This window comes from Anser brachyrhynchus (genome assembly GCF_964034855.1).
Source record: "Anser brachyrhynchus genome assembly, chromosome: 3".
In the NCBI taxonomy this organism is placed as follows: domain Eukaryota; kingdom Metazoa; phylum Chordata; class Aves; order Anseriformes; family Anatidae; genus Anser; species Anser brachyrhynchus.
The window spans coordinates 11,347,497-11,373,648 of record NC_137696.1 but is presented as its reverse complement, the minus strand read 5'-3'; the positions used below and the strand labels follow the sequence as shown (position 1 = coordinate 11,373,648).

Genomic DNA, 26,152 nt, shown 5'->3' with positions numbered 1-26,152 from the left:
CTTGCAGAAAGGTGAAGCGATTACCATTTCCCATACTGAACTGCTTTTAGATTATATCACATACAAAGATTTTAAAGCCTCAGCATCACCCCTCCTTGAGACTGAAGAAAAAGATACTTTCCATCCAGTGTACAGAGGAGCTTCAAATGCTGTCTGTATTCGTCTATTTTGTATTGATGAGAAGTATGAGACTAGGTGAGTGTGGATGAATAGTTACTGCTTTCCTAATCTTAGTGACAACTTTTAATGTAACATTTTTGGACAAATCTGAAAGTGTCAGCACCTGCTGGAACTAGGTTAGATTTTTCTTTTTTCTTTTTTTTTTTTTTTTTTACTTTCACTGATAACTTACTGAAATTTTCAACTTCCAGCTAGAACTTCCTACCTCTGGTAGAACTATGAGGACAAAAATTAGCAAGTTACTTTTGGTGGAAAAATGCTGGTTGAAATTGGATGTTTCTTTTTCTAAAAAACCATTAATTTCAAATCTAAGAGAGAAGTGCAGTGCTTGTAAGTCTGTGCTCTTAGAAACACTGACACATATGAAACACTGGTACATACGAAAGAATAATCATGTTGCAGGAAGTCTGTTCAAGAACAGTTAATTTATGGACAATCTAGACTAAAACAAAATGAAGCAAGCCAATTATTCCAGAATAGAATAATTTTTTATTTTAAATTAATACTGAGGTGAGGGACTTGCTCTGGAATGACTCTCACTACACCAAAGTAACAATACAAAACAGTGATCTGCTGCAACTATGTTGAGAAATAATCTCTCTGTAGTCCAGCTGAATTCTCTGCTCATGGTGTCCTTCTTAGGATAAGGATCTGTCATTTCTTTGCCCACTTCTGACATTCTGTTCTTCATGTGCACCACTGTTGTTCCTGTTCAAGATATGTTCACTGTGTTTATCTCTGAACATTGCAGACCCTTTCTTCTCTCCCTGGAGACATCTCTGGAACAGTTTGAATTCCAAGATGGATGTCTGTGGAGAAGATAGCATTCCTTTCCATAGTCTTCTTCTAAGATTTACACTTATGCAAGGTCCTCTCTTCAGAACTGAGGAGTCTGTAGATCATGGTGTTTTCAGATATTTTCCGTGTATGCTTCCCTAGCTTGCACTAGCTTGATCCACCTGTTTGCAAAAGGTACTGACCGTTAGAAAAGTAAATATGTCTGAGAGGATGACATGATGTAATCCTGACTGTATCTCAGAATATTGTCCTGAAGGAGTTACTGCTGACCCTGCATGGCATGGATCCCGAAATAGTAGTTTGGTTTTTGTGTAGGTATGATTGAATCTTAGCCCTCGAGGGAAGTTCACTGCTGAGGAATTTGTATTATCCAGTAAAGTTGTGAAATGTTTCCATCTCTTAGGTCTAGAGCTGTTTTGTGGCTTGCTAGTGCATTGTAAGTAAAATGCAAAGGAACCAAACTGCTAGTATATATCTGCAGATGTTTGATACTTTTTTAAACCTGCTGAAAAATCTCCTACCTATGTGCCTGAACTCCTTGCTACCAAGAAGGTACCAGATACCAAAGAATAGAAAAATACATTGCTGTAACATTTTCCTTTCCCTTAGATATTCTCCTAACTAGTCATAATTATGAATTATATAGGTGAATATATAATACCCAATCAAATCTGTATTTTTAGCATTTTTAGTTTTCACATTTTTCACGCAATCACAAATATATTAATTTTAAAATACTTCTGCTTCCATCTAGTAATGTTGTTGGCGAAGAAATTAAAGGGAGCTTAGTTATTTTAATTACAGGTCTGGATAGGGAGAGGTTTTATCAGTATTTTTAGGTAACATATATCCGTATAGAATATCTTCAGAAGACAAATTTTGTACTTTGGAACAATACTTCATAAAGCTTCATCATAACTCTATTTGATGGGTTGAGAGCTATTTGGTATCCTTAAACACAGGAGAAATAGGATTAAATTATTAGATTTCTTATGGCTTTTTAAACTCAGATGTCACCTTTCACTGTCCCCATTGGACAAAGAGTGTAATTACTCCAAACCAGGAGGTGAGAAGTGGAAAGAAGTTAAATGGTCAGAAACAATTTCAAAGTATTGATGTTGCCATTAGTCTGATAAAGTACATTGGATAGGTTTGCCAAATGGATACTGACACAAACCTTGGGAATACTGTGGTCCATGACAACAACTTTTTGTAATCTCATTTAACGTTTACTATATACTAATGCTGTCCTCTTAGCCCATGGAAGTCTTCTGGAAATATTTTTTGAGTCAGCAACATCTAAGTCAATTTTTTCCATTCAGTGAAGAAAGTAATGTTTTGATATTATTTCAGACATTGAGGCTTGTTCTTGTTAATAGTGATGCTTCAAACATGCTGATGTGCAGCATGCGACGTCTGCAATTGATTAATGTTGAGTTAGCAGGAATGTCTGATTAGCATTGTGAATAAATATTCCTTGCATTTACGGGGAAGTAAATATTGAAATGTTTAGGATCTGTTTGTTATGCATTTTTTGTAATAATGTTTGCTCTTGGTTGCAGATCACTGGATTTTTTGCATTATGTTTTCAAGCTTTTTCCAGTACGTATACTTTAAAGTTTTAAAGTTTATGTGTATGCTTGGTGTGACAGAAGTGCAGCTGTCAGCAAGAGTAGCTCAGGTCTGATGCCTGAGTAATTCAGTGACTCACAGGAGTGCAGCATGGCTAGCTACGCTGTACTGAGTTACCCTGAGTCTGACTTCTGTTTTTGGCTGCTTTTGGACTTTCTGTATTGTCTATATAAGTTCTTTGTTTATGTTCCATGGGGGATTTTTTTTATATTTTTCTGAGATGCAAATTTAGAGAGCAAATGTTTCGAACTCCTTTAAAATTGTGTATAGATCTATATGGTACCTAAATTAAAAATAATATCAATGAAAATACATTACAGGAGCCAGAGTTAAATCATAGGAAGCAGCACTATTAAGGGAATCTGTATTACATGCCTATATCCTAAACCGTGGGTGTTTAGGGCAAAGCTAACGTGAGGTAAACAAGGATATGAATATACAGTGGAGTAACTACTTACCAGGAGTAGTAAGAAAAAAATTAATCACACAATGTGCTCAAATTGACTGCAAATACAATGTGTGTTTGTATGAATAGGCAACCTGTATCACATGCACACAAACAATGCCAAATTCAGGACAAGATGAACACCACTGTATGTATACAAACTTATATTCTTCAGGTTTAGTGTGTGTACAGTGCAAGGTATGGTGCTGTGCATGCACACTGACTATTTGTTCAGGATCTTAGGACACCCTGCTCTCCCTGATGGTCTCACTTGGCTGCAAATGTACAAAAGATCCCCGACAGGCATACATTGTCTTAAAATTCCACTGCAACAGAATTGCAGGGTAGAAAAAAAAAACTCTCAAGGAAAATAAATTAACCCTAAAGGTGTGGGCATAGGCATAATGTTTCCACTGAGGAAGAAAAGAAGAACAGGGAAGGGAAGGACCTTAAGGGAATACCAGCATTTTAACTAATAAGTCTTTACTACTGGAGCTAAAAGACCCATTTCTGTAAGCCAAGTTTATGTTGGGCTCATCAGTTCCTTTGTGCTGCCCAGGCATCAAGGTGTCTTAAGCAGAACAACATTTGGAGTGTATGGATGTTTTAAGCACATTTTTTAAGTTTGTTTATTTTCTTTTTATCCCTTCTAGTCAGAAGCTTTGGTGTAAAGCTGACATTAAGATCACTAAGAGCCTATATTCTCTGCAAATGTTTTCAGGACAAAGACTTCTGTATCATCCTTGTGCCACATCATGTGCCCGAGTTCTGCTTGATCCGGAGTTTTGTTCGCGTTGTCCCTTACTTTACTACCCAACTTGGCCATGAGCTTTACGTGTTCCACCGTGCGGGATTGCTCAAGTGAGTCATGCACCTCGTGACAACAAATGATGTACTCTGAGTTACTTTTGTGGAATATACTTGCATCATCAAACCTGGCACCAGATGCATATTCCTTCATTATCTCAGAGCAAGCTGATATGTCTGCATGGTACAGTACAACATCTTGCAGAAATGGTAGCTTGAGTCCCAAAACCAGTATAGTTGAATAGCACGGGACTGTGCCTGGAACAATTAGGATCAGGGCTAAGTAACTTAGTCTTCAGCAGCATTACTGCAACTGTCTCACTTCTTGTGGAGTGAATTCTAAGCCTACTCAGATGTATCTCCACATAGCACTATACTAGATGGTGTAGAAATACCTTACATTTTCAGTAAAATAAATTAATTAGTGACTTGATTTTTAATGAAACAAAAAATAAGGTAATTAAACATGTAAAAGCAAGTGGTCTTCTGACTGCCAGCATTTATATGGTTTCCTGTAAAGTAAAAAGAAAATTGCAATAGGAGGATTCCTTTAAAGTTTGAATGTATGGTACTAACTTAATGAAGATGAACGTTATTATGAATGAGTAGCTTCTCCAAGCTACTTCATTGTAGAACAAGGCCAACAGAGAAATATAGTGCCATATTTGACCCTTTAGACTTGGGTTGGTTTGAATAGCATTGATATTTGAAAGCCAGATGTAGATTTAATTATTGGAAACATGATAAAATTCTCTTGCAAGAGAGAACTGCAGTAATGTATTTCTTGAACATACACAGCAGTAACCTCATTGTTGAGTATCTATTTTACCTAATTTATCTCTTTTTCTTGTGTGTGTCAAATCAGGTATTTCATGTTTTTCAAATTTATGCTACTCTGAACATTTTATAGTCTGAAGTATTGGTAAACTGGGATGCAGAAACTCTGTCGTTATAACTTCTGTCACAATCCTTCATTTGTATCACAAGCCTGTGCTGGCCCAAACACCAATCTTAAATTTTTGACACAGTAGGACATTTTCCTTTTGTTTCTTATTAATGTAGCTAAATACTCTGTAATTTCAGAGAAATAATTCTATTTTAGTTGCATACTTAATCACCATTGTTGGTATACAAATAGCCTGTGCAGGAACTGGCCAGCTACTCTTGGACATATGCAGAAGCCTTTTACCATGGGATCAAATTGGGCTTCTGTGTATTATGTAAGAATCCAGCTGGACAAAGATAAAGCCACTGGAGTAATTCCTGTTAATCTCAGCCACAGCTGTTCAGTAATCCAGCAGTAGGATTGGTAGTCATGAGTCCTTTTGCGATTTTGTTCAAAATTAAACTCGTTATCAAGGTTTTTAAAAGACCTTAACATTCTGATTAAATTGTGCATATTCCAAGTCATACCAGTCTTTCCATGACAACAGAATAGTGTCATTAGTAGCATTTTCCAGCTCCCCTGCAGCTGTGCTGGAAAGTAGGAAAAAATAGCCTTTAAGTGAGGTTTAGGATCAGAAGAGGTGTGGAAGAAACCAGGTGAAGCTTTTAGAAAGTTTCTGTGCACAACTTGGTGTACAACAGCAGATACTCCCTTAGGAAAAAAAAAAAAAAAAAAAGAGGGAAGAAAAAAAATTATGAAAAAGTAGAAGATCAATATATTGTACTTGCACCAAGAGCTTTCAAAAGGCATGTGAGTGAAAAGGACATCACATAAAATGGATTAAAAGGAAAACAGGGGTAAGAAGGTGGGAATGTGAAGACATGAAAGGGCAAAATCAGAAGAGGCACAGGCACAAAATGAGATACTGATTAGCAAAGGTTGTAAGAGGAGTAAGAAAAAGTGTTAAGTACACAAAAAGCAAGAGTGCAGCAAATGGAAGTATAGGTCTGCTACTTAACAGTGAAGGAGAAAAAATAACAGATGAGAAGGCATAGGCTGAACTGCTTAATGGGTACTTTCCTTCAATTTTCACTAAAAGGTATAATAATAATAGTAGTGTCCTGGCTTCTGAGCAGTCAAAGGAACTGGGCATCTAAAGTGAGTTAATTCTTTGCTGGAAAAGAAATGAGCCCAAACCTTGGATAGTCCTTCCTACTCTTTCATATTGACAGTGGATCTGGTTGTTTCATTATTTATATATTTATTTCATCTTTAAAACAATTTTCATTTTTTATGTGTTCTATTTTTTTTAATGCTAAAAATGTAGTTCATTATTGGCCCAATTGCTTTCTTTTGGCCATTGGAGGGGGAATAACTCAAACCATGGGCACACTAGAGTGGCAGGGAGATAGAGTGCTCACGAGTTGCAGGGTTAACCAAATTGCTGATCTTGCTGGCCATCATCCTCATCACTTGTTTGATCTTGCAATTAGCTGTCTGTGGAAATGTGTTAACAAGTGTGGAAACTGAGCCACAGCTCACTTAGAAATTCAGGATTAGTTTGTAATTTGGATGCCAGCTGCAGGGTTTCTTACAGAATGTAGTAATCAAATGTATTGTATGCTTTTGAGCACTCAAATAATTGAGTTGAAAGTATTCCATGAGATTGAGCTGTGAAATTTGCCATAACATATCATATATTATGTAGGTATATATTTTTAAAGTTACTAGAACTGATATTATTAGAACCATATTCCACAAAATCAATATTAATGTGACTTAGGATGAAGAATAGCACATACAAGTTTAAATTGAAAACAAGAACTACAGGAATGGAAATTATACTACATGAATTGTAGGCTTTTGTAAACTGTGGGTGAAAGATGAATTCTTAATTCTTTGAAATTAAGTTTTAATTGAGTTCCTTGAACAGCACTCCATAAGTCTTAATTGTATGTGAGTCTTGTTTAACCAGGAAGGGTTGATGCCTTTAAAAGATAACAAGAATTTATCAACTGCTGTAGATGGTTAGTGTGAAGTATATTTTTTCTTTTTTGGGTGGGAACATGTTTTATAACCAAGTGTGTGAACTAGTTAGGTGCCAGGGTATTCCTGTCTGTAGCTAAAGTTGGTGGTTTTTGTACAAAAAACCTGCTGAAACATGCTACATTGCATAAACATTTTTATACCGTGTCACTGTCACGTGATTAGTAATTGGCAACCTTATGTTTAGCAGAGGCATTTTATTTGTATAAATTTATCCTCACGTATAACTGTTTGAAGAATTGAGGCCTAACACAAGTGTTAGTCATTTGGTGTTTATTGGAGAAATTCCTGTGTTGTATTGATATTCCTGCCTTTTGTTCCATATCTGAAGATGACAGTTGGCTCTACTTATTTTTCTTTTTTTCTCCCTCTTTCTCCTCTGTTTTGTTTCTTTTCTTTCTTTTCTTTTTTCTTCCCCATGTCTGTATATTAATGGATTCTATTTTTATTTTTAAAGATTCCTTGCTTCCTGTCTCCGGCATTTAGTCTCAGGAACACGATACCTTGTGGTTACAGCTATGGCTAGTCTTTGCTTTGTGGCATTGGGATGTAAGTGTTTAGTAGCAATTAAAGCAGCATTCCTGAGTTGTTTTAAGCAGATGGTGTGTGATCTTTCCTGTTATTACACAATAAAATTTAATATACACATTTGGAACAACTGTCATGTAGCAACCAATTTCAGCTATGAAAAGACGTATTTAGAGCTTATGGAAGAAAGACATCTTCACATGCATAGTAACTGTAGCCTTTAATTTGTCACAGAGAAAACTTCTACTTTTTTTCTTTTTTACTAGGTCCTTTAATGTAAGAAGAGCAACAACAAATGATATACCTGGTGTCAAAATGCTTATTAAAACCCTTAGCTTGAATGAAAGTATATTGAATGACTTAAAGATATTTACTTTGGCTCACAGGGATCCAGTGAGTATTTGCTGCAAATGCATTTACAGTAGAATGGATAAATACAGATAAATACATCAAGAACTTATTATGTTACTCTAAACAGGTGTACTGTATGTATGTACTCAGTCAGTATCAGCAGTTGGTATAGACTGTATTCAGCCTGACTTGATGGTTAATTTGATCTGTCGCCTAGACCAACTGCCCCTTTTTCTGGTGATTCTGCAAATGCTGAGATAGAAGCAGGATGAATACTTTTTGTTGTTGTTGGCCACCCACAGCCTGATTTCCATTGTTGCTTTTCTTGCATGTACATCTGGCTGCATGATGAACACATAAGTGTGTTTTGTTACATGATAGGGGCCTATTTCTCCTTCCCATAACACAACCAGACATATGCTTAGGAAACAGTAGGGAACATCAGAATATTTTTGCTCGCTGGAACATGCTACATGGACAAGATACCGAGTATTAACATTAACAATCATACAACTGCAGGGAAATCCATTTTATACTGCTATTGATGAAGATTATGTATATTTTAATTAATGTTATTTCCTAACATCAGAACTTAACCCAGGACTAAATTAGTGGCTGAGCCTATAGCACTGCTGTAGCAGCTAGACCCTAAACTAAACTTTAGTCAGTGTGGTTCTGCATGGTCAGGAGTTCGACTATATACAACACTGTTCTAAGCATTCATTATGTCTTGAGTTTAGGAAGAGCTAAATTTGGGTAGTGCATGAATATGCACTGGGAAAATATTTTAACTGTGGTCATGTGGCGAAATACACGTTTACAGTAAAATGTTGAGATCAATAATAAAATAGGAACTGTGCCTATCCTATGTTGCTCTTGCCTTGCAGGATGGGACCCCAGTACAAGCATTCATAGCAGAAGTTTTGGATCAAATAGTTGGCATTTCAGTCATTAGAGATGAAATGGTAAATTCTATTTATATTTTCCCCATTTGCTATGTTTGTATTGTATGAAAATAGTAACAATGAGCCCTCAGCACCGAAGGCTGAGTTCTGTGCTTGCCACTATACATGTACCTAACAGAAAATACATGTGAAAAATAATGCTTCTCTAAGCTTTCTATTTCTTTCCTATGTAAACTGTATTATTTCCCTTCTCATGGACTATGATTGACATGCAGATGAAAAAAAAATCATCCCGTTATTTGCAAGAAATTGTTTGATGGGTTCTGAAAGCATCCTTTTTTGGTTCTTTAGCATAAAGCCATTCTGCCTCCAGGTGTTTGGAATTACTTATTTTGCCCCCAAGAATCCAAAGTCAGTGAGCAGTTTTGCTAAGCATACTGCAAAGAGTAGCACCTGTCCTTCGAGATTTCCTTTCTTAACTTCTTTTCCCAACAGTAGCTTATAAATTGCACTTGACTTCAAAACAAAAGAGCAAAAATCATATGCTCTAATGGAATACCAAAAAAAGATAAAGTTGAACATTATTCTTGGAAAATAAACGTTCTTTAATGCTTAGTTTTATGGATTTCTGATATTATTGAAAAGGTAGATTATAGATCTTTCAACAACTGTAGTGCTTAGTTCTTAAACTAAGGAGTAGTTGCTCCTGTTTCCGAAAACAGCTCTTAATTATTCTAAGTGCGTTGAGTTAAGAGGATGCAACAATTCCTGGAGTGTATAAATGTGCAAAAAATCCCAGCTTATCACTTTAATAGGGGAAATCTGTTGGAGAGCCTTTCTTGCACAGCTCTTTTCTGTAAAATTCCTCTCTGTTGGTTTAATTCTTGTGAGAAGACCAGGCTTCTCTGCCTTGAACTCCGCTAAACAGAGATCGTTTTTTTTTGTTGTTTTTTGTTGTTTTTTTTCCCCATGAATGTCCATTAACCTGTATCAGCAGTTGTTGTGAAGGGGTCAAATATGCATTCCCTGCAAATAAAGGTGGACAAATAGAATAGTAGTTTTTGATACAATGAAAAGATTTCCAAGAAAAATGTGTTCAGTCAATGTGCTTTTTAATTGAGAATAACCCTCAAAGGCTCTTCATTTTCACTGGAACAGGCTGCCCAGGATGATTGTGGAGTCTCCTTCTCTGGAGATATTCAAGGCCCATCTGGACGCCTGCCTGGGCAACCTGCTCTAGGGAACCTGCTTTGGCAGGGGGGTTGGACCCGATGATCTCTTGAGGTCCCTCCCAACCCCTTCAATTCTGTCATTCTGTGATTCATTTTGGTATTCTTATTTAATTCCTTAATTGATAAAAAGCAACTCTTGCTAAAATACTGTGGATGTAGCTATTTCATCACTGCTGATTTTCAGTTTCTTACTTTCCAGGACATTGAGTATATTCGATCACATTACAATATTGAAGACTTTATTCATTTTAACCACCACCAGCAAGAGGAACATGGACGTCTTTACCACTTTGCCTTAAATCCAATATTTCATCACTATACCAAACACTTTCTAAAGGAGATTCTTCGCTTAGCCCACAAATCTTCTCTTTACTACCCTATTTATCCACAGTATGAAGAGGGCAAGGTAACAAAGAAGTTGTTTGCATTTTACATATTAAAAATTGTCACCTTTGCTCACTTTGTTCTTTTTGCTTCTATGACTGACTGTAAACAGGAATTGTCTTAGCAACCTGGAGCAAATTGTACTTTGTTTTCTTGTGCCACATAATCTGCATTCATGGACACATCTGTTGCATAGCAGGCTTAGTCTGTAGTGTTGTTAGCAGTGCATGCAAGTCATAACTTACTCAGTATCTTCAGTAAGCGTGTGGAGGACCATAAGTTTGGTGTGTACTTGTCCATGGCTCTTTACCTAGGCTGTTAAGAGAATGGAGCTCTTCTTAGGGGGTGGTTTTTTCTGGGATGAATGATTCTTTGTGAGTGTCTGTTTTTCTATCAAATTTAGAGGATCCTAGGGCAACTGTTCTCTAAATGTGGTTAGATGTCTTAAGTTACACATGTTAGTATGTTGCCCCGGGAGCAGCACAGTAGAAGAATAATTTGTTTGCTACCTCCTCATTGTTTCTGGGTGACGTATATCTGCTTCTTACCCACATAGGTTCTCGTATTTGTTGTATGAGTCCCTTCCATTAAATATACTGTAGTGCTTAGGGTCAAGTTTCTGCCCTTTACTGTCCTTTCCCAATAGATCTGTTCCAGGATGAGGTAGCAAGCATTCAGTATTCCCAGTCCTGCCTAAGTTCTTGCCCCTAGGTTAGACGTGTAGTTAAAAAACAAAGAACTGTCGCAACTCATCAAGTGAGGACCAACATAATGTTTTCTGTTTAATTGCTTTCAATAAGCCAATACATCTGACATATCTTTGTCATTTGTATGTCAGTTACCAAGCAAATATTAAATGACAAGGTATAATGCACATATATCACCTTTATATTTAACAATTTATATTTCTTGTCATAGTTTATTACTAGAGCCAAATTGAGTTGTGCTGTCTCACATACAGCTACTCAGCTACACAATGAATTTTGAGAAGTACTCCTATTTGTTTAGATTCAGACTGAATTGGAGGAAGAAAAAAGGAATTATGTCACTGAGCATAGTACAGCATGAGCATGTGCAAGGGAAAAGTATCAAAACTACATCCAAGTGGTTTTTAAGAACACTTCAAAAGTGATTTAGGTACTTCAGACTTTCATCAAAACTCAGGAGGATCTAGGCACCTCATTGTTACTGAAAACAAATGTGTTTCTGCAAGTGCTACAGAAGAAAAATAAGAACCTAATGCTGCATGAGAAGATTAATTTCCAAGAACATAATTTGTGGAAGCAGAAGAAAAGATTCTTCTAAAAATACTCACGTCTGTCTTGTTATCAGTCTCATGTCAGGCAAGAAAAGGGAGCACAAAGTAAAATTTACAATCATGTCAATGCATTGGTGTGCAGCCATCTACAGCTAGTATCTGGCCCAGCCAAATCACCTAGGCTCCTTGCAGAATTAATGGAGAAAACACAGTGCACACAGAGGGCAGTTCATCTATCGATCATAGCTACCTATCTTAGGACGGAAAGAATTGCCCTCTGGAGATGCTCACCTCTTTCTTCAGCTCTGGGGGGTGTCTGCATGACTAGCTGGACTAAGCTCCAAGCTTTTAGATGGCGACTGAGATGAATTCAGTCCTCTGACTTATGTGGTTTTGGAATTGTCACCTGTTTTAACATAGGAATTTTTACAAGTTGGACAGGTCCATTTTCAGAAGGGTGTATTTTTCTGCTTCTCCAGTGTGCACTTTTGTGGAGTTCTGTGAAGTGCTCTCTTGAGAAACCAATGTCCTTGCGTAGCATTAGGTTCTCAAGTTCTTCAGAGGCACTTACAAAAATGCAGTTTAATGGCAGTGGATGGAAGGAGAAGTTAATCATACTAATAATTCCAGTTTGGTCTATTTCCAGGTTAGAGTTCCTTTAAGTTACTTTAGCTCATCGTTGCTTTCTAATAAGCAGTAGAAGTGATATTTTACTCAGTTCTCAGTGTAGTAACATTTTTTTTGATCTGTGTGGATGGAATGGTACTTCAGTGTAATTTAGTTTGAATTAATGGTCATTCTCTATTTCCTGTAATTCTTTTCTTTTTTTCATTTTCATGTCATAAGTTATGATGGAGCCAGTCATACAGTAATAAATGGAATAAAGCTACTTCTAATGATCCATGCTAGTCACATTAACATTAGGGTTTTCATTCACTTCAAGTTTATGCCAGTTTATTAATATTTATCACTTGGATGAAATTGACGTTTTAGTTGGTATAGAATTTTTATATAAATTCATAACCATTCTCTGCCAAACAAGCAAAGGTTAGCAGTAAGTAGATAACATAGCTTAATGAGGTCAAATCAAGCTGATTCATGATCACTATGGAGAAAAATATCCTCCTGGGGAAAATACTTGTGCTGAAAAATCCCATAAACCAAACCACTTGTTTATCTGTCATTCCCACAGAGATAGTAATGTAATTACTCTCATAATTATCTTCATTAGTGTCAGGAATTATCTGCAATTCATTCCTCTGCTCTGAGTATGTTTGTTTATTTACTGATTTTTCTCTCAGATTTAGCCAACAGAGCTAAGAATTTTGTATTTGCAAAGCCATACAAGAGACATCTGTGATGCACTGTTCTGACATTCTCTCTGCTGAAATATAGATCTCTGTCTTTCAGTTTCAGAATCCCTGTGCCCATTCCCTGACATCTGCCCTTCATTACATGGTTCCCGTGCGACCAAGACGACAGATTGTCTATCCTCTGGAAGAGCTTGGCATAAACGCTCCATCAGAGCAGGTCTCCAAGGATCAGGTGGGTAACAGAAGCAGCAGCAGGCAAGAGGCATAGTGCCAGCTAATGCAGGGTTTGGCAGATGGGATGGCATTACCAGCTTTGTGTTGATAGGTTGCTTCTTAATTACATTGAACATGGTGTCCATACCCTTACAATCCCAGCTCTGCTTCTGCACTACCATTGCTTCTTCTAAGCTTGAATTTAAAACATTGCAACCAGCAATTGCTGAACTATTACATTTACCTACTAATACATGCTTATGTTTTACCAATATTTTTCCATGGTGGTACTTTTAAGACTCATAACACATTTTAAATGTTCTGACTTACTATTTATTCCCACTTCCTGGTAAGTTCATTTAGGTATTATGCTCTCCAAGTGAAAAAATGCAATTTTATGCTTCTGACAATTTCTGTAGAAATTGCTTATATCAATTTTTTTTGTCAGTCCCGAAGTCAGTTTTCTTCAATGCATAGGGTACCTTCAAAAATGCTTCAAAATACCAGGAATAATTTAACAGCAAAGGAAAAGTTTGTTTTCACTACCAAACAGTTCTTATTTATGTAGGACTCATGCAGTCAAGAGTTTCTGAAATTCAAGTCTCTTAAAATTTCATTGGTTAAATAACTTACACTTTATGCTGTCTTATAGTTTTAAATAACTAAAATTTGATGTGAAGAGGCTCCTCACAAGAATAACTAGTGAAGCTGAAATACTATGAAAAAAAACAATTAGTGATAGATACTCTCAGTAGGTGGCTGTAATTTACTAAAGAAACATAATTAGGGAGCTTTATGTCTGTCTACTACCTTCCAGTTGGCTGAGATGGGTTCCCATATAATATTTTTAGTGCTGTCCTTTTCGCAGTCAGTCAGTAATTTTTGGCATTCAAAATTCTTAATTAGGTAGCAATTGGCAAAGCAAAATCCAGAGCATGGCTGAGCCCATTGAATTGAGTTTGGCTTTGTTGAACGAAGTCTTTCCCTCAGCATGTACATCCTTACCTTCCTCTTCTATACAGAATAAACTATCTAACCCTTCTTTTTTAAACTCCTTCCTATTTTATCTTTAAAGTGTGCTGTTACTCCTACTAGAAGAGCTCATCTTAGTGTTTTTATTGGAGATAGAATATTACAAACCTCCAATTTCTAAGAGATTTGCAAACTGGTGTCTGCTCATTCCTGGGTTCTTTCTAAGGATTTCTGAGAGTTGCAGGTAGTGAGATAATTGTTTAAAATCTCCAATGTTTAATAAATTTCTGTTGAGTAAAACACACAAATATTTCACTAGCAAAGTTTTGCTGTGGAAAAGAAAAGTTAGCACCGTGTAAGTATCCGTGCATATGCACCAGCATTAATTATAGATTTTTGACAGACTGTGTTCTATCAAAACTGACATCTGGGGTTGATCCCTAGGCAGTAACTTGAGGATAAAGCTAGTCCTGTACTGCTGCCTATAGTTTTCTGAAATACCAAGAATTTGAAACCATACAAAGCTAAACTGACTCTTCTGTTGAGTGAAAGAAATGACCTCTGGCCAGCATCGGTTGGGAAAGCTTTATAATTTAAGAGGTAACCTACCATGGGGGACTGCATGTGCTAGTGTAAGTAAAAAGCTGTTGCTGCTTTCAGATCTTGGATGTTTTGTTAGCTCTGGCAAGTAGCCAGGCATAAGGCATTTGCCCTCTCTTTAATGTTGCAGAAAGGAAGATTGATGCAAATCAATAATCCTACTCTTCCCTGCAAAATCCTGCAGCTAAGTTGCAAATAAAAAGAGGTGTATTTTTATAAAATTAGTATAATTAGCTTTCAGCAGGCACATTATTATCATACCTCTACATCATTTTAGCAATCAAAAAGTGTGCTCAGACACTCTGTAAACAGAAAGGCACAATTCCTGTTGCAAGGAGCAAGATACTACATATAACTCCTTGATAGAATAACTGCCAAATGGAAAGGTTGAGAATAGTCACCTCTAAAAATAGCGAGACACATTTTGGTCATGGAAGAGAGATGCTAGCAGGCTATAAAGTGAGGTAAAAGGGAAATGAAAAAGAATGTTGGAAGGAAAGTGTGGAGAAGAGAGAGGGAAAAATGAAAGGCAGAAGAGGCTGGAGTAGGAAGTAGTGGGAAACTTTCTGAGGCAAGCACCTTAATAACAGTAAGGAGAAAATGTCATTTACCATCTTTGTTAGGATGGTTTTAAACAAGATCTTTCCCAAGCTGTTGTGTAGATATGGCAGGAACTTGCAGGGTCTTAAAACCATTGGGCAAGCAGGGCTTCCAAGTAGTTGAGACAGCTCCGCCTGTCTTTTTCACATGTTTCTTCTGGCTTGCTAAGCTTCTTTTAATTGAGGTGTCTTTTCCTTCTTATGTTAAAACATACAAGCAAACAAACAAACAAAACCCACTTCTTTCTGAAATTAGCACAAGCCCACTTTGTTCCTGAAAGCTGAAGGACTGGTTATTATTGTAATTCCTGTTGTAGGTAGCTCTGCAATGGTGGCAGTTTTTTCACATGCCATTTACAATCTCTGTGTTGTAATTTAAGTCGATTTTGAAAATGTAGAATTTTCATTTGAAAATTCTTTTTTCAATTCTTTTTCAATTCTTTCTTGAAAGTTCTGCCTTTCCTAATTAATTGCTTGAGTATCTCTGTTATGATGGAGATAATTGTAATGAAATTCTTGCTTTGATACCCACAAGATGCCCCTTGATATCTAGCCATCAACATCTGCTTCTCATCTACTGCTTTTGCAGCTTTTTGCCCTCCTCTTGTCCCAGCCTTTTTTTGAGCTGTCTCTCTCTTTTTCTTGCTGCAAAATTTATTTTTCACCAGTAACAGCTTGGGGCTCAGCAGCTCAGCCATTCGGTGTCTGAGCACAGCTCTTGATTTGTGCATTCATATCTCTGTAGGCCATTAGTGGCTTAGTATCATAGAGAGAGTGCACAGTGGGAGCCTGGGGGCTCAATCAATTTGTGTCTCTCTTTAATACGTTCCAGCCTGCTTGTGACCTTGAAGAGATTCACTTGTAAACAGTGACCAAGTACAGATAAAGAGGACCCGCAAGGACTCCCTTCCCTGTTTCCTTCCTCCAAAGCCAGAAGCCAAAGCAGTGATCTAAATCAGGAAAGCTTTGCCCTCAGCTAATTCGCATGTGTTGCCAGTCCGGATGGATCCTGGCTGTGCAGAAGAGAGGTGGTTTTCCTGCAGGTCTGGATCAGTTGTCACAGACAGATGAGCACCAGAAGTTGTTTTTTGTCTGTAATAACTTGCTCTCCTCATCCCTCTGTCAAAGCTCTTGTCTACTCCAGAATCTGGAAAAAGAGAAAAGAGGAAAACCCTATGTGCTACTCTGTATGGACTCCTGGCCTGCTCGCACCTGCTTCTAGCAAGCAGAATGAACTGGGTTTCATGGTGTTTATGACAGCATGGGTCCTTCCTTCTGTAGTCTTTCTTGGAGAGCTTGGTGTAAGGTAGAGATATTTGCTCTTAATGCAGAAATTTATCATATGAAAACATAATTTACCATTAACCAAGCAACTGTTTAACTGCAATTATCCAGCCACCCCATTCACTCCTTGTCCTTTCATTCAGTATTGTTTCTGGTTTGAGACAGGCTTTGTCCTGTGTTTCCTCTTTGCTCGTGGTTAAAATGGCCATGACTCTGAAGAAATACAGACTTTAGACACTCTGTTCCTCTTCTCTGATTCCTGTCCTTGTTATTAAAGCCTTGCACTGGTTTTAAGGCAACCACAAGTTTTTTCACTGTTGCTCCTAAATTACGACTCTGTGCTGCTTCGTCTTGTGCTTCAGAAGACCTGACGCTTCCAAAGCAGTGCCTGTCCATTTCCTAAAGGGCTGAAAATTCTTATGACCATAGTAACATCTTCCTGTAATAGTCACTAATGACAGTGTGTGTTTTTATTGCATTCCTTGAGATGGCAAATACATTTTGCTGCTAATTTTCTGTCTGATCCTACAAAACTCTATCTTGCATCCCTTTACTGAAGAGGTTGGGATAAATCAGGTGAGGATTTACTGAGAAGGCACAGAGGGGGCAGCCTTATACTCCCCAGTCTCCCGCTGCAGCCCTCTGGAATGACACTGTTGCTAATGGTCTTATTTGCATTTAATCCTGGAAGTACCCAGACTTTGGGATGCCTGTTAAGCCTGCCCTTCTCTAGCAAGCATATCAGAAGTTCCACATATTAGCTCAAAATTGCATCAGGCCATACATCTGCCAAGCTATAGAGTTTCATGACACAGACCTGAAAAAGCTCCTGTCTGCTCATTAGATCAAACACTTTCTACAGCTGTTCCAAATCAAAAAGAAATCTCTGATTTTTTGTATTCAGAATCAGTAAACAGCATTGAAGCGCCAATTGGCAGAAGATCCAAAGATTCAAAATCTTAATTCCCACAGTGTTAAAACAGATTAGATTATTATTGTGTTTTGCACATCTGTCAGTCATTTCAGTCATGTTATGTTAAAAAGCAGTTGGTTACAGCAGAATACTAAATACCTTATGAAGTGCTGCTGGCCTTTAAGGTGCCTGTACTTGTTGGTGGAGTAGAAAACTGTAGATAATGAAATAATTTTTAATGATATCTTCATAAATAAACAATTTGTAAACTTGTTTGCTTTCTCACCATCTGGGAGCATTCTGTTATCCATCTGCTTCATGTAATTATCAATAAAAGGGAAGAATAGGTGATATAATTAACAAGAATAACTGATCCACAACAAAGAACAAAAATGTCACACATCTGTCAAATTATTTTCTTGTTTCTGCTCGATCATTATTATTCATGCTATTGGGTTTGTTATATATCTTTTATTTCATGGTATCATTCAAGCTGTCAGGTTTTATTCCACAGTTCGGAATTGTTTCTTGTGCTATAGCTTATAAAAGGAAGGCAGAACAATTGAATATTGTGGAAGTCTGCACAGCATTGTATAAATCTATTTTAAAATAACATACACAATAAATCTTTCTCGGGTAATTTTGTACTTCTCAAGTCATGCTACGGTGCATTAGAGGAAAGGTCTAAACTGGGACAAGAAGTAGTCAGTGAAGGAGTGACAGGCAAAAGCATGGAGTGAGGTGCTCAATCCAGTCTTGAGTTTGCTGAGCTAGTCCACTGTGAACTTGTTCAAGGGTTGAGTGTTGCCAGGGTGCCTGGATTGATGTCCAGGAAATGACTAGGGGGAAGATTACGTGTACAACAGTGGGTTTGGTGCTGCGTCCCACCACAGAAAAAGTTAGCCATAGTTCTGTGGATGCCTTCTCTTCAACATTATTCAGTAATAAAATTGAAAGTGCGCTGAATTACTAAAAGTGGTTAAGAAAAACTGTTCTTGCTATTTTATGTTATAGCTGCCTGCCCTCCCCTAAAATGTATTTTGACTTCGTAGAAAATCTGTAGCAATAGGAAATTTCATTTTGGCTCAGTTTGTTCTATATGGATTGAAGTGAGGCAGTGGAATATACTGAAAGTGGCTAAAACATGAAAGTTGTTGTTGTTTTTTTGAATCAGTAAGCCTCGGTTAAGATAAAAGAGAATGAATGTAGCAAAAAAAAGCTTAAGTAAAATGGGCAAGAGAATTCCCTGCTTTTTAAATGTTAAGATTGACGGATCAAAGTAAAAATACAATCATTCCTACATAATATAATTTGTATGTGAACACGTTGATATTAAAAACAAAGGCTTGGCATGTAGTTTTCATTTAACCAGGGAAGTAGTATTAATTTTTAAAGAAGTAACTGTTGCTTAAGATGCTATTGTGCCTGAGTAATGTATTTTTAATGCTTTTGTAGCATATGCATGTATTAAAATCCATTATTTATTGTACCTCCACTTTCTCGGGGAAGGTGATGATTTTTCTAGCACCAGTAAGTCATGCAAACATAGCCATTCTGAACTGATGGCTGATAATAAATTTCCTTACTGTAAATGTCAGTGGGTTTTGTGTATTGCTGCCATTACATCTTGTTTGGAAGGCTGAATATTACACAATTATGGGAGGCACCAGATGGCATCATTAACAGGAATGCTCTGAATGTTTACCACTTATGTGCATGTGTGAAATTAAAAGTAAGATGACCTATCTTTATTTTGAAAGCATGATGTCAGTACTATACAGGTGTTAATGACATTTGCAGCAAACTAAAATAGTAATTTCTGCTTAAAAACAGGTCAGACTTGTTTTCAAGCCTTTTCAAAACATTTCCAAAGACTTTGGAAGTGGTATAATTGCAACTTGCAAGGAGGGAAATAGATGTTTTTTCCCAAAGAAAGGTAATGTTGATTATTACAAAATGAAGAACCACAGCTGTTGTCACTAAAATATGACTCTACTGCAGTAAGCTGTGAATCAATCTCCCCTTGTATCTTCATACTGTTAGTAATTGTGTTTATTATTTTCAGTGTGAAATGTGATGCTTGCCTGTCTTTTAGATTTTATGTTTTAAAGCTCTTAATTTTATACTTCTCTTACATTCTTCAATGAACTCAGTACTTCAGGAAAAATCTACCTCTATGCCATGAGCCTGTGTGGAGTAGGTCTGATGGACAGAGGTGGTTCTGCCTTCTCCCTTCCCAGAGCATATACAGTCCTGTTTTGAAATGGGTATCATGGAAGTTGTGATGTGCTGTGGTGGTTTTCTAGTGGTACTTGTTATTAGCAGCCATATTATTACTTTTCTCAAGAGAAATCCCCAGAGGGAAACCCTCCCGAGCCAGCCATCAGTGAGAGATTTTTACCGTGAGGTCCTGTCAGGGATGTTCAGCTTTTACAGTTTATAAACAGAGAGGTGAAGCAGGGCTTGCTTAAAATCAAAGCTTAAGTAAGTTCTGTGTTTGTGGAAAAAAAAACATTGTAAGGTCTGGAAAGGCTAGTGGTATTTTCAGTAGCCTATGATTTTGCTGTTTATAGGTAAATCCTAATTTTAATTTAATTTGTTTATTCTACGTGAAGGTAATACAGTCGATGTGCATTGTGGTGGCACAAGAACTATGTACAAATAAAAAAAATAATAATAAAAAAAAAGAGAAGTTAAGGAAACGTTGGTTAAGTTAATGATGGTCTGTGGCTGAGACCCTGGTCCTAGTGCAGGAAAGTATTTTTCCATATCCATTTATGTTTAGAGCCAATTTGAATAAATGACTCTTATCCCATTAATTTCAAATGGCTTTGGTTCAGACTGTTAGACTCCAACTTCTCTTGTGAAATTATCGGTAACAAATTAGTTTTAAAATGACTACATTTTCAATCTACTTTATTTACCTTGGAGTTGGAGTGACTTAGTAGATGTTTGATAATTATGCCAAAGCAGGATTTGAGGAATTCTGTCAGCTCTGATACCTGAGAAGCGTTTGCTTGCTCTTTTGACCCTTTGGGCTCCAGCCTTCTCTGTGCAGGAGGGCAGAGTGCCACAGCTCTGGTTTTGGTGCAGAGTAGTGATCAGGACCAAGCTTCAGGTACCTGCTTGTGGGACCAGGACTTGGAAGGAAACTTCTGCCTCTTCCCTGTGGAAATGCACGGTAAAGAAAACACTTAGAAATCAAGGACTGTATGATTAGCAATGAAAGTTGGGTTGGCTATTGTACTAGTATTCAGATGTCTTAGAAATTTGTTCAAGTAACCTGTTTAAAGATGTCATTTACCAAAATTAATCGTATTGGTAACATGGTTATTGCAAACTATTCTCTACGGTAATTTTCAACATCTAAATTATTTGTCACACGTTTTTCACGTTTTTCAATTAGCATTTTATTGCAGTCTTAGGCTGTTAAAAAAATCTTTGCTATTTAGCATCTGCCTGCTTTAAAGGTGTGGGTTATGACTTCCTCAGGGTCACTGTTGCAGGATCATGGTGAGGCAGGAGCTCCTGGGTGCTCAATTTCTGAGGTGGTTTGCACCAGCTGAATTGCGGATACAGTCACCAGCAAATCTGAAGGACTTTTTTGGCTTTCCTGCAGTTGTGCCTGGGGCATCTGGTACACTAAATTGTACAAATAGAGAAACTAGGGCTATGCTTCCTTGGTGAGAAGGCAAGAGAGCTGTTACTGGTTACGGATTAATTGCATTCTTTAAGGGAAGGTATGTCATTCAGGGGAGCTGCCACTATTTATGCTGCTGATCCGTGGAAAAGCAGAGCTGCGCTGCAAGAGCAGGTCTGCTCTTACCCCTGCCAGGAGGCACATGGGCCGCAGGGAAAATGCAGGTGAAAGTTTGCTTCCTTGGGTCCCCCAGCCCCTGCACTGTGGAGGCTTATCGCCGACACCACGGAGCATAGCACAAGGGTGCACACCGGGAAGCTGCTGGTAGCCACTGCAACTGCCAGCGCGGTGCAAGTGCCAGGGAGGTGTCTGGCAGAATGGTTTCCATGGCATCTCCCCGAAGTGCCTCTGCCTCTCCAGAGCAGAGCCATCTCCATGCCAATGGGCAGCAGAGGGCTCAGTGCCAGTTGCAATGAGACACTGGGACAAGCTAGCAGCACTGGTGAGCTGTGTGCAATAATTTACCTGCCCCTACACATTGGCCCAGCGTCCAATCCAGTTGCTATTTCCAGAGTAATTCTAACTGCTAGGATTCTTTACTTAGTTCGGTGTTTCTGTGCAAGCTGTGTACAGTCAGAGTGTTCTCATCAGAGTCTTTTATCCAGTGACTGGCTGTCTGCACTTCTCTGTTGTATGGACTTGAGCTACAGAGGTCAGCTTTTTGCAAGGATTTACAAAAAGCAGGACAAGGAGAGAACCTTCCAGCACTGCATCAGTAGCGTCTACATGGTTATTGCGAGCTCCAGTTTTGCTGCTGTAGCTTCAGGCACAGCTAGAGCCTTCCTTGGAGAAAATCAGTATAGCTTCTTGATGTTATGTGTAATAGACCTTTGATGTTTTATATAAATCTGGCATACAGAATTGAAAGCCATCCAGTCCAGCCCTTCCTGTATTTCCACATTTATTCTGAGAGTCCAACTATATAATATCTGGAAGGTATTTCAGGCTGAAGCTCCTAAATATTGCTACATTTTTGTGTTTTTGTTAATCTTGTCAAAAATAATGTTTCCATTTTATTGCCTGCTTCTCCTCTCCCCTCCAAATACTTGTGGGATAAAAATAAGTAGACAAAGATGAACTGGGAAGCAAGAATTGCCAGCAGAGCATTAGTGACTTTCTCAAAACAACAGATGAGCATTGACCTCTGTAAAGCTGATTTCTTTATCTTAAAATCTGGGGAAACTAACTCTGAGAGCCAGCTGTATGCTTTGCCCACTTGCAAACCCACTTTACACACTTGAGTGGCTCTGCTGCAGTTCCTGTGCCTTCCTGCACATCACTTTCTTCAATTAACATGGGGGAGAACTGAACTCTCTTTGAAATTGACAACATTTAGTGTTTAGTCATTTGTTCTTTTAAGCTGAGCAGCAATCATGAGATCTTTGTGCAAGTGCAAACTGTCCAGCCCTCTTTGGGCCGGGAAGCCAAATGTTAATGCTAAAAGCAGAAAAAGAACAGTTTCTTACCATGGTAGCAATGGTTCTGCAAGGATATTAAACGTGTGTCCATGTCTGCTCTCTTTTGCTGCTCTTTGGAGTTCGACAGTGAATCCCTAGTTTCATAGGGAGTCATAGGGATTGTCATAGGAATTATCATGAATGTATAATTTGTGGTTTTTCTAGAAGCTGAAGATCAGAGTTTCCTCATATGACGACTGATGTAATAATACTGACTTCATTCATAAAGGCCTTTGAGGGCTGTGGGTGAAAAATGTTATATAATGGCTACATTTTATCTGGTTAGTAAAACCAAGTTACTAAAGAAAGTTTCTTCTTAAAAAGCAATTAGAATTAAAAAGTTATTCAGACTGCATTGTTGTTTTTTTTTTCTTTGTTTGTTTTTCTTGTGAATCAAATGGAGCTTGAAATTAAAACAGGTCTGTTTGTTCACTTTCTTGTTTGCCTGCCACTGTTGCTGATCTCAGCACTGATCCAGGAACAGGTTTGTTGATTGTTTTTACTCCTTCTGATGCTTTTTAAAGTAGCAGACTTCAAGTTACATGGATCCTGCATGGCAGTAACTGTTATTCAGATTTCTTGGTGGCAAGTGCTCAGTTAAAACAAAAGCTTTGCATACAGGTGTGGAATCACAGAAAACAGTGCTGGAAGATGCTCCTTGCTGGAGGTCTGCCCGGGTGGTGCACTGTTACCTCCAGGAGTAATAAAGGGTCTGTAAAGGTGCCAAACACACAAGTGAGTCAGTTCCATGCTTACCTAGTAGCGCCCTGAACTCAAGAGTCAGGCCTTATGAGTTCAGTGGCACTCCCACATACTTAACATTTAGCAAACACTTGATTGTTTTCAGCTGGATAAGGCCCAAGTGCTCAGTGTGTAATAAAATCAAGTCCAAACTCTGCAGCTTTATGGAGTCTTTGCATGAACAGTTCTAGCAGTGGCTGCAATAGCTCTCCTTGACACACTTGGGATGTTTTACTAGGATGTATTTACCAATACCCAATTCAGAACATCCCACTGCTCCTTTTCTGTCAAAGCTCTGTCCAACTTCTTTTCATTCTTGTTTGTTCGGTTTCCATTGTTTCTGTTTAAATGAAGGTGGGATTTGATATAAAACCAGGCCTATTTTAAAAACAATAGCAATAAATATTTTTATATATCTTACAAATAGCCCAGGGCCCATTGCTTAAAAAGAGAATTAAAAGAAACTACAAAATACTCTCCATCTGAGTTTGTACTACCATTGTATACTGTGAGTAAATGTACAATTAATACATTCCCAGGCACAATGCAAACGGGATGGCTACCCAGACGAGAGATCTGAACGTGCCTTGTGGATGTATGGTGCTGCTTCTCCTGCTTTGGAAGTGGGGAGGAAAAAGTGCATACAAACGTGTTCACTAAAACCAAATTACTATTTTTTTCACTGCTTGCTTAGTGTAGAAGGATGTGTGATTTTTTTAATGCTGTAAAATTTCTTATTCTGGAACATATACTATGTGATGATGAGTAAGACACGATTTACATGCAGGATTTGTGTTTTCAGAGAAATGCATACGCATTTTTAATGGAAGTAAAGCTTGAAGGCCTCTAAGTGGATGGCACTGATGGTCCACATGGAGACATATCCCCCATGGGCTAATCAAGAGAAGCCGCCTTTGTCAGCAGCTGGAATTGAAGCCATAGGTGGGCGCTCTGCCCTCCCAGGTGGAAGCAGTGTGACAGGTGGTGCAATGGCAGAGCCTGTCAGATAGGAGAGTAGAAGGGAAAAAAATAAATTAAAAAAAAATCTCATTTTGATAATCAAAGAAAATACTTTTCTCTGAGCTATGGGTGCCTTTTCTAACAATGGCAATAATTGTTTTTTGCTTCACATTAGTTAATGATTGTTATTTTATTTAATAAATTGGATACAAAGTAAACAAGTTAGATTTTGCTATTGACCTATCAATTATGATGTCTGATTGTTCCTCTGGGGAACATATGTAGTCATTTGTCCTGACATTTTGTTAAAATAAGGTGGTATTATGGGACCAATCCACCTAATTCCTTACTCCCTAGGGCCATTTAGTGTACTTAGCTGTTAGAAAGGTGATTTCTGAAGCATGACAGCTGTTGGTATTGGGGCCATTGTGTGGCAAACAAAAACAGTTATATTCTACTCATATGCTGCTTTTGTATCATTGATACAGAAGCCATTTCATAAATTAGATACAACTCTTCCCTAGAAAATTGTATTACTGCTTTATATTTCTTTGTTGGAGTACATTAAAAAACAAAACAAAAATGACAACAACAACAACAAAAAACAGCACTGCAGTGGAAGATATTTGAACTTGGCATTGCTGTAAGGTCTTTTGGGTTTATCTTATTAGTGGCCGACATTCCTGTCTAGTTATTTTGGTTGATTAGACACATTAGAAGAAGTTTCTCTTCATGTTCTTCTTACCATTTTATTAGATTTGTTAAAAGCCATGTTTCAGCAAAAGCATCACTGATAATTTTTCCTTCAGAAGGCATTGCTTTTTTAGAAATTTTCTAATCTGTGCACAGCTAAAAATAAAATAAAATTAAAAAAGCCTTTCATTGCTCTTGACTGCAGAGTTCACAGACCCCAGGGTCTGAACACACTGCACCCTCAGCACGTATTTGTGGTGCCATGAGATCTCCATCTCAGCCCTTGCAGAATAATGCTAGGCGTTGCAGTCAGGGCTTACCCATTTAGTATGCTATAAAAGCATAGCACAAGTTTTATTTTAAGCAGTGCTTTTAGCTGCGTTAATAATTTTCATCTATTCTTCTTGTTTCTGAAAATCTTTAACAACGACATATGTTTTCAGTGCGATATATAAGGTTTGTTCAGTTTCTGAAATGTGGAAGTGTTATATCTTCATTTATGATCAAGCTCTTTTTATTGGCAAACCCTGCTGTAAGGAGTGTTTAACCATGTTAGAAAGCACAGGCTTTGGATTAGAAAGTTGCACTGGATCACAGAAAGCTGCAGATGCCCTACGTATCGTTATCTTTGGCAGCACTGCAGCCGTTATGTGCTCAGCCCTGGCTATGGCTCTTCGGCGTGGGGCTGCATGAGACTGCGGGCACGTGTCAAGCTTCACACTCCCAACTTCCCCAATAAGCAGCACAGTGGGCCGGTATACTTTCTAAGGTATCTTCTGGAATTTTCTCAGTGGAGTTCAGCCCGCTCATCTCAGAGATGAATCTGGCTCACCACTGGATGTCATCATTGCACTGTGAAGAACTACAGCCAGAAGAACATTTATCTGGCGGTTAAAAAAAAAACAACAGAAAAAAAACCCAACCAACAAACAAACAGAAGAAGTTGCCTGCCCAAAGAACACATTTAATTGCCACGTCTTAAATTGTCTCCTCTACAGTGATGACGGTTTGCAAATAATTGACCCATAATCTCGCCTTAAGATGTGGCAGAGCACTCTAGTGTGGTATACAGCTTCTGTAGCGAGACTGCTGAAATCTCATCTGTAGGTCACCACTGCAAAGGCATAGCATAACAGATTGCCTGGGGATCTCAGTATGCCATGTTCTTCTTGAGAAGGCCAACGTCATTACCATAGCTTTAAAATAAAGTACTTATTCTTCATATATTGAGTTACTCTGTCGACTAATATATAGC

At 38.0% G+C, this 26,152-nt stretch overlaps 1 protein-coding gene and 1 long non-coding RNA gene across 10 annotated transcripts in view; one reads left to right on the top strand and one right to left on the bottom strand.

Annotated features, from left to right (window-relative positions):
- Positions 1–26,152, top strand: part of CFAP61 (cilia and flagella associated protein 61) — a 111,690-nt gene that overhangs the window by 25,496 nt on the left and 60,042 nt on the right. For all 9 annotated transcript variants that reach the window (XM_080584997.1, XM_080584996.1, XM_080584993.1 and 6 more), the window contains 7 exons: positions 8–195; positions 2,541–2,580; positions 3,777–3,916; positions 7,589–7,715; positions 8,561–8,638; positions 10,010–10,216; positions 12,863–12,997. In XM_080584997.1, coding sequence (XP_080441123.1) covers positions 8–195; positions 2,541–2,580; positions 3,777–3,916; positions 7,589–7,715; positions 8,561–8,638; positions 10,010–10,216; positions 12,863–12,997 — 915 coding nt within the window. The remainder of the gene's footprint in view (positions 1–7; positions 196–2,540; positions 2,581–3,776; positions 3,917–7,588; positions 7,716–8,560; positions 8,639–10,009; positions 10,217–12,862; positions 12,998–26,152) is intronic.
- LOC308191985 lies at positions 10,953–26,130 on the bottom strand. The gene is made up of 2 exons (XR_013948443.1): positions 20,349–26,130; positions 10,953–16,296 (listed from the first exon to the last, which is right to left on the bottom strand). It is a non-coding gene; the product is annotated as an uncharacterized lncRNA (long non-coding RNA).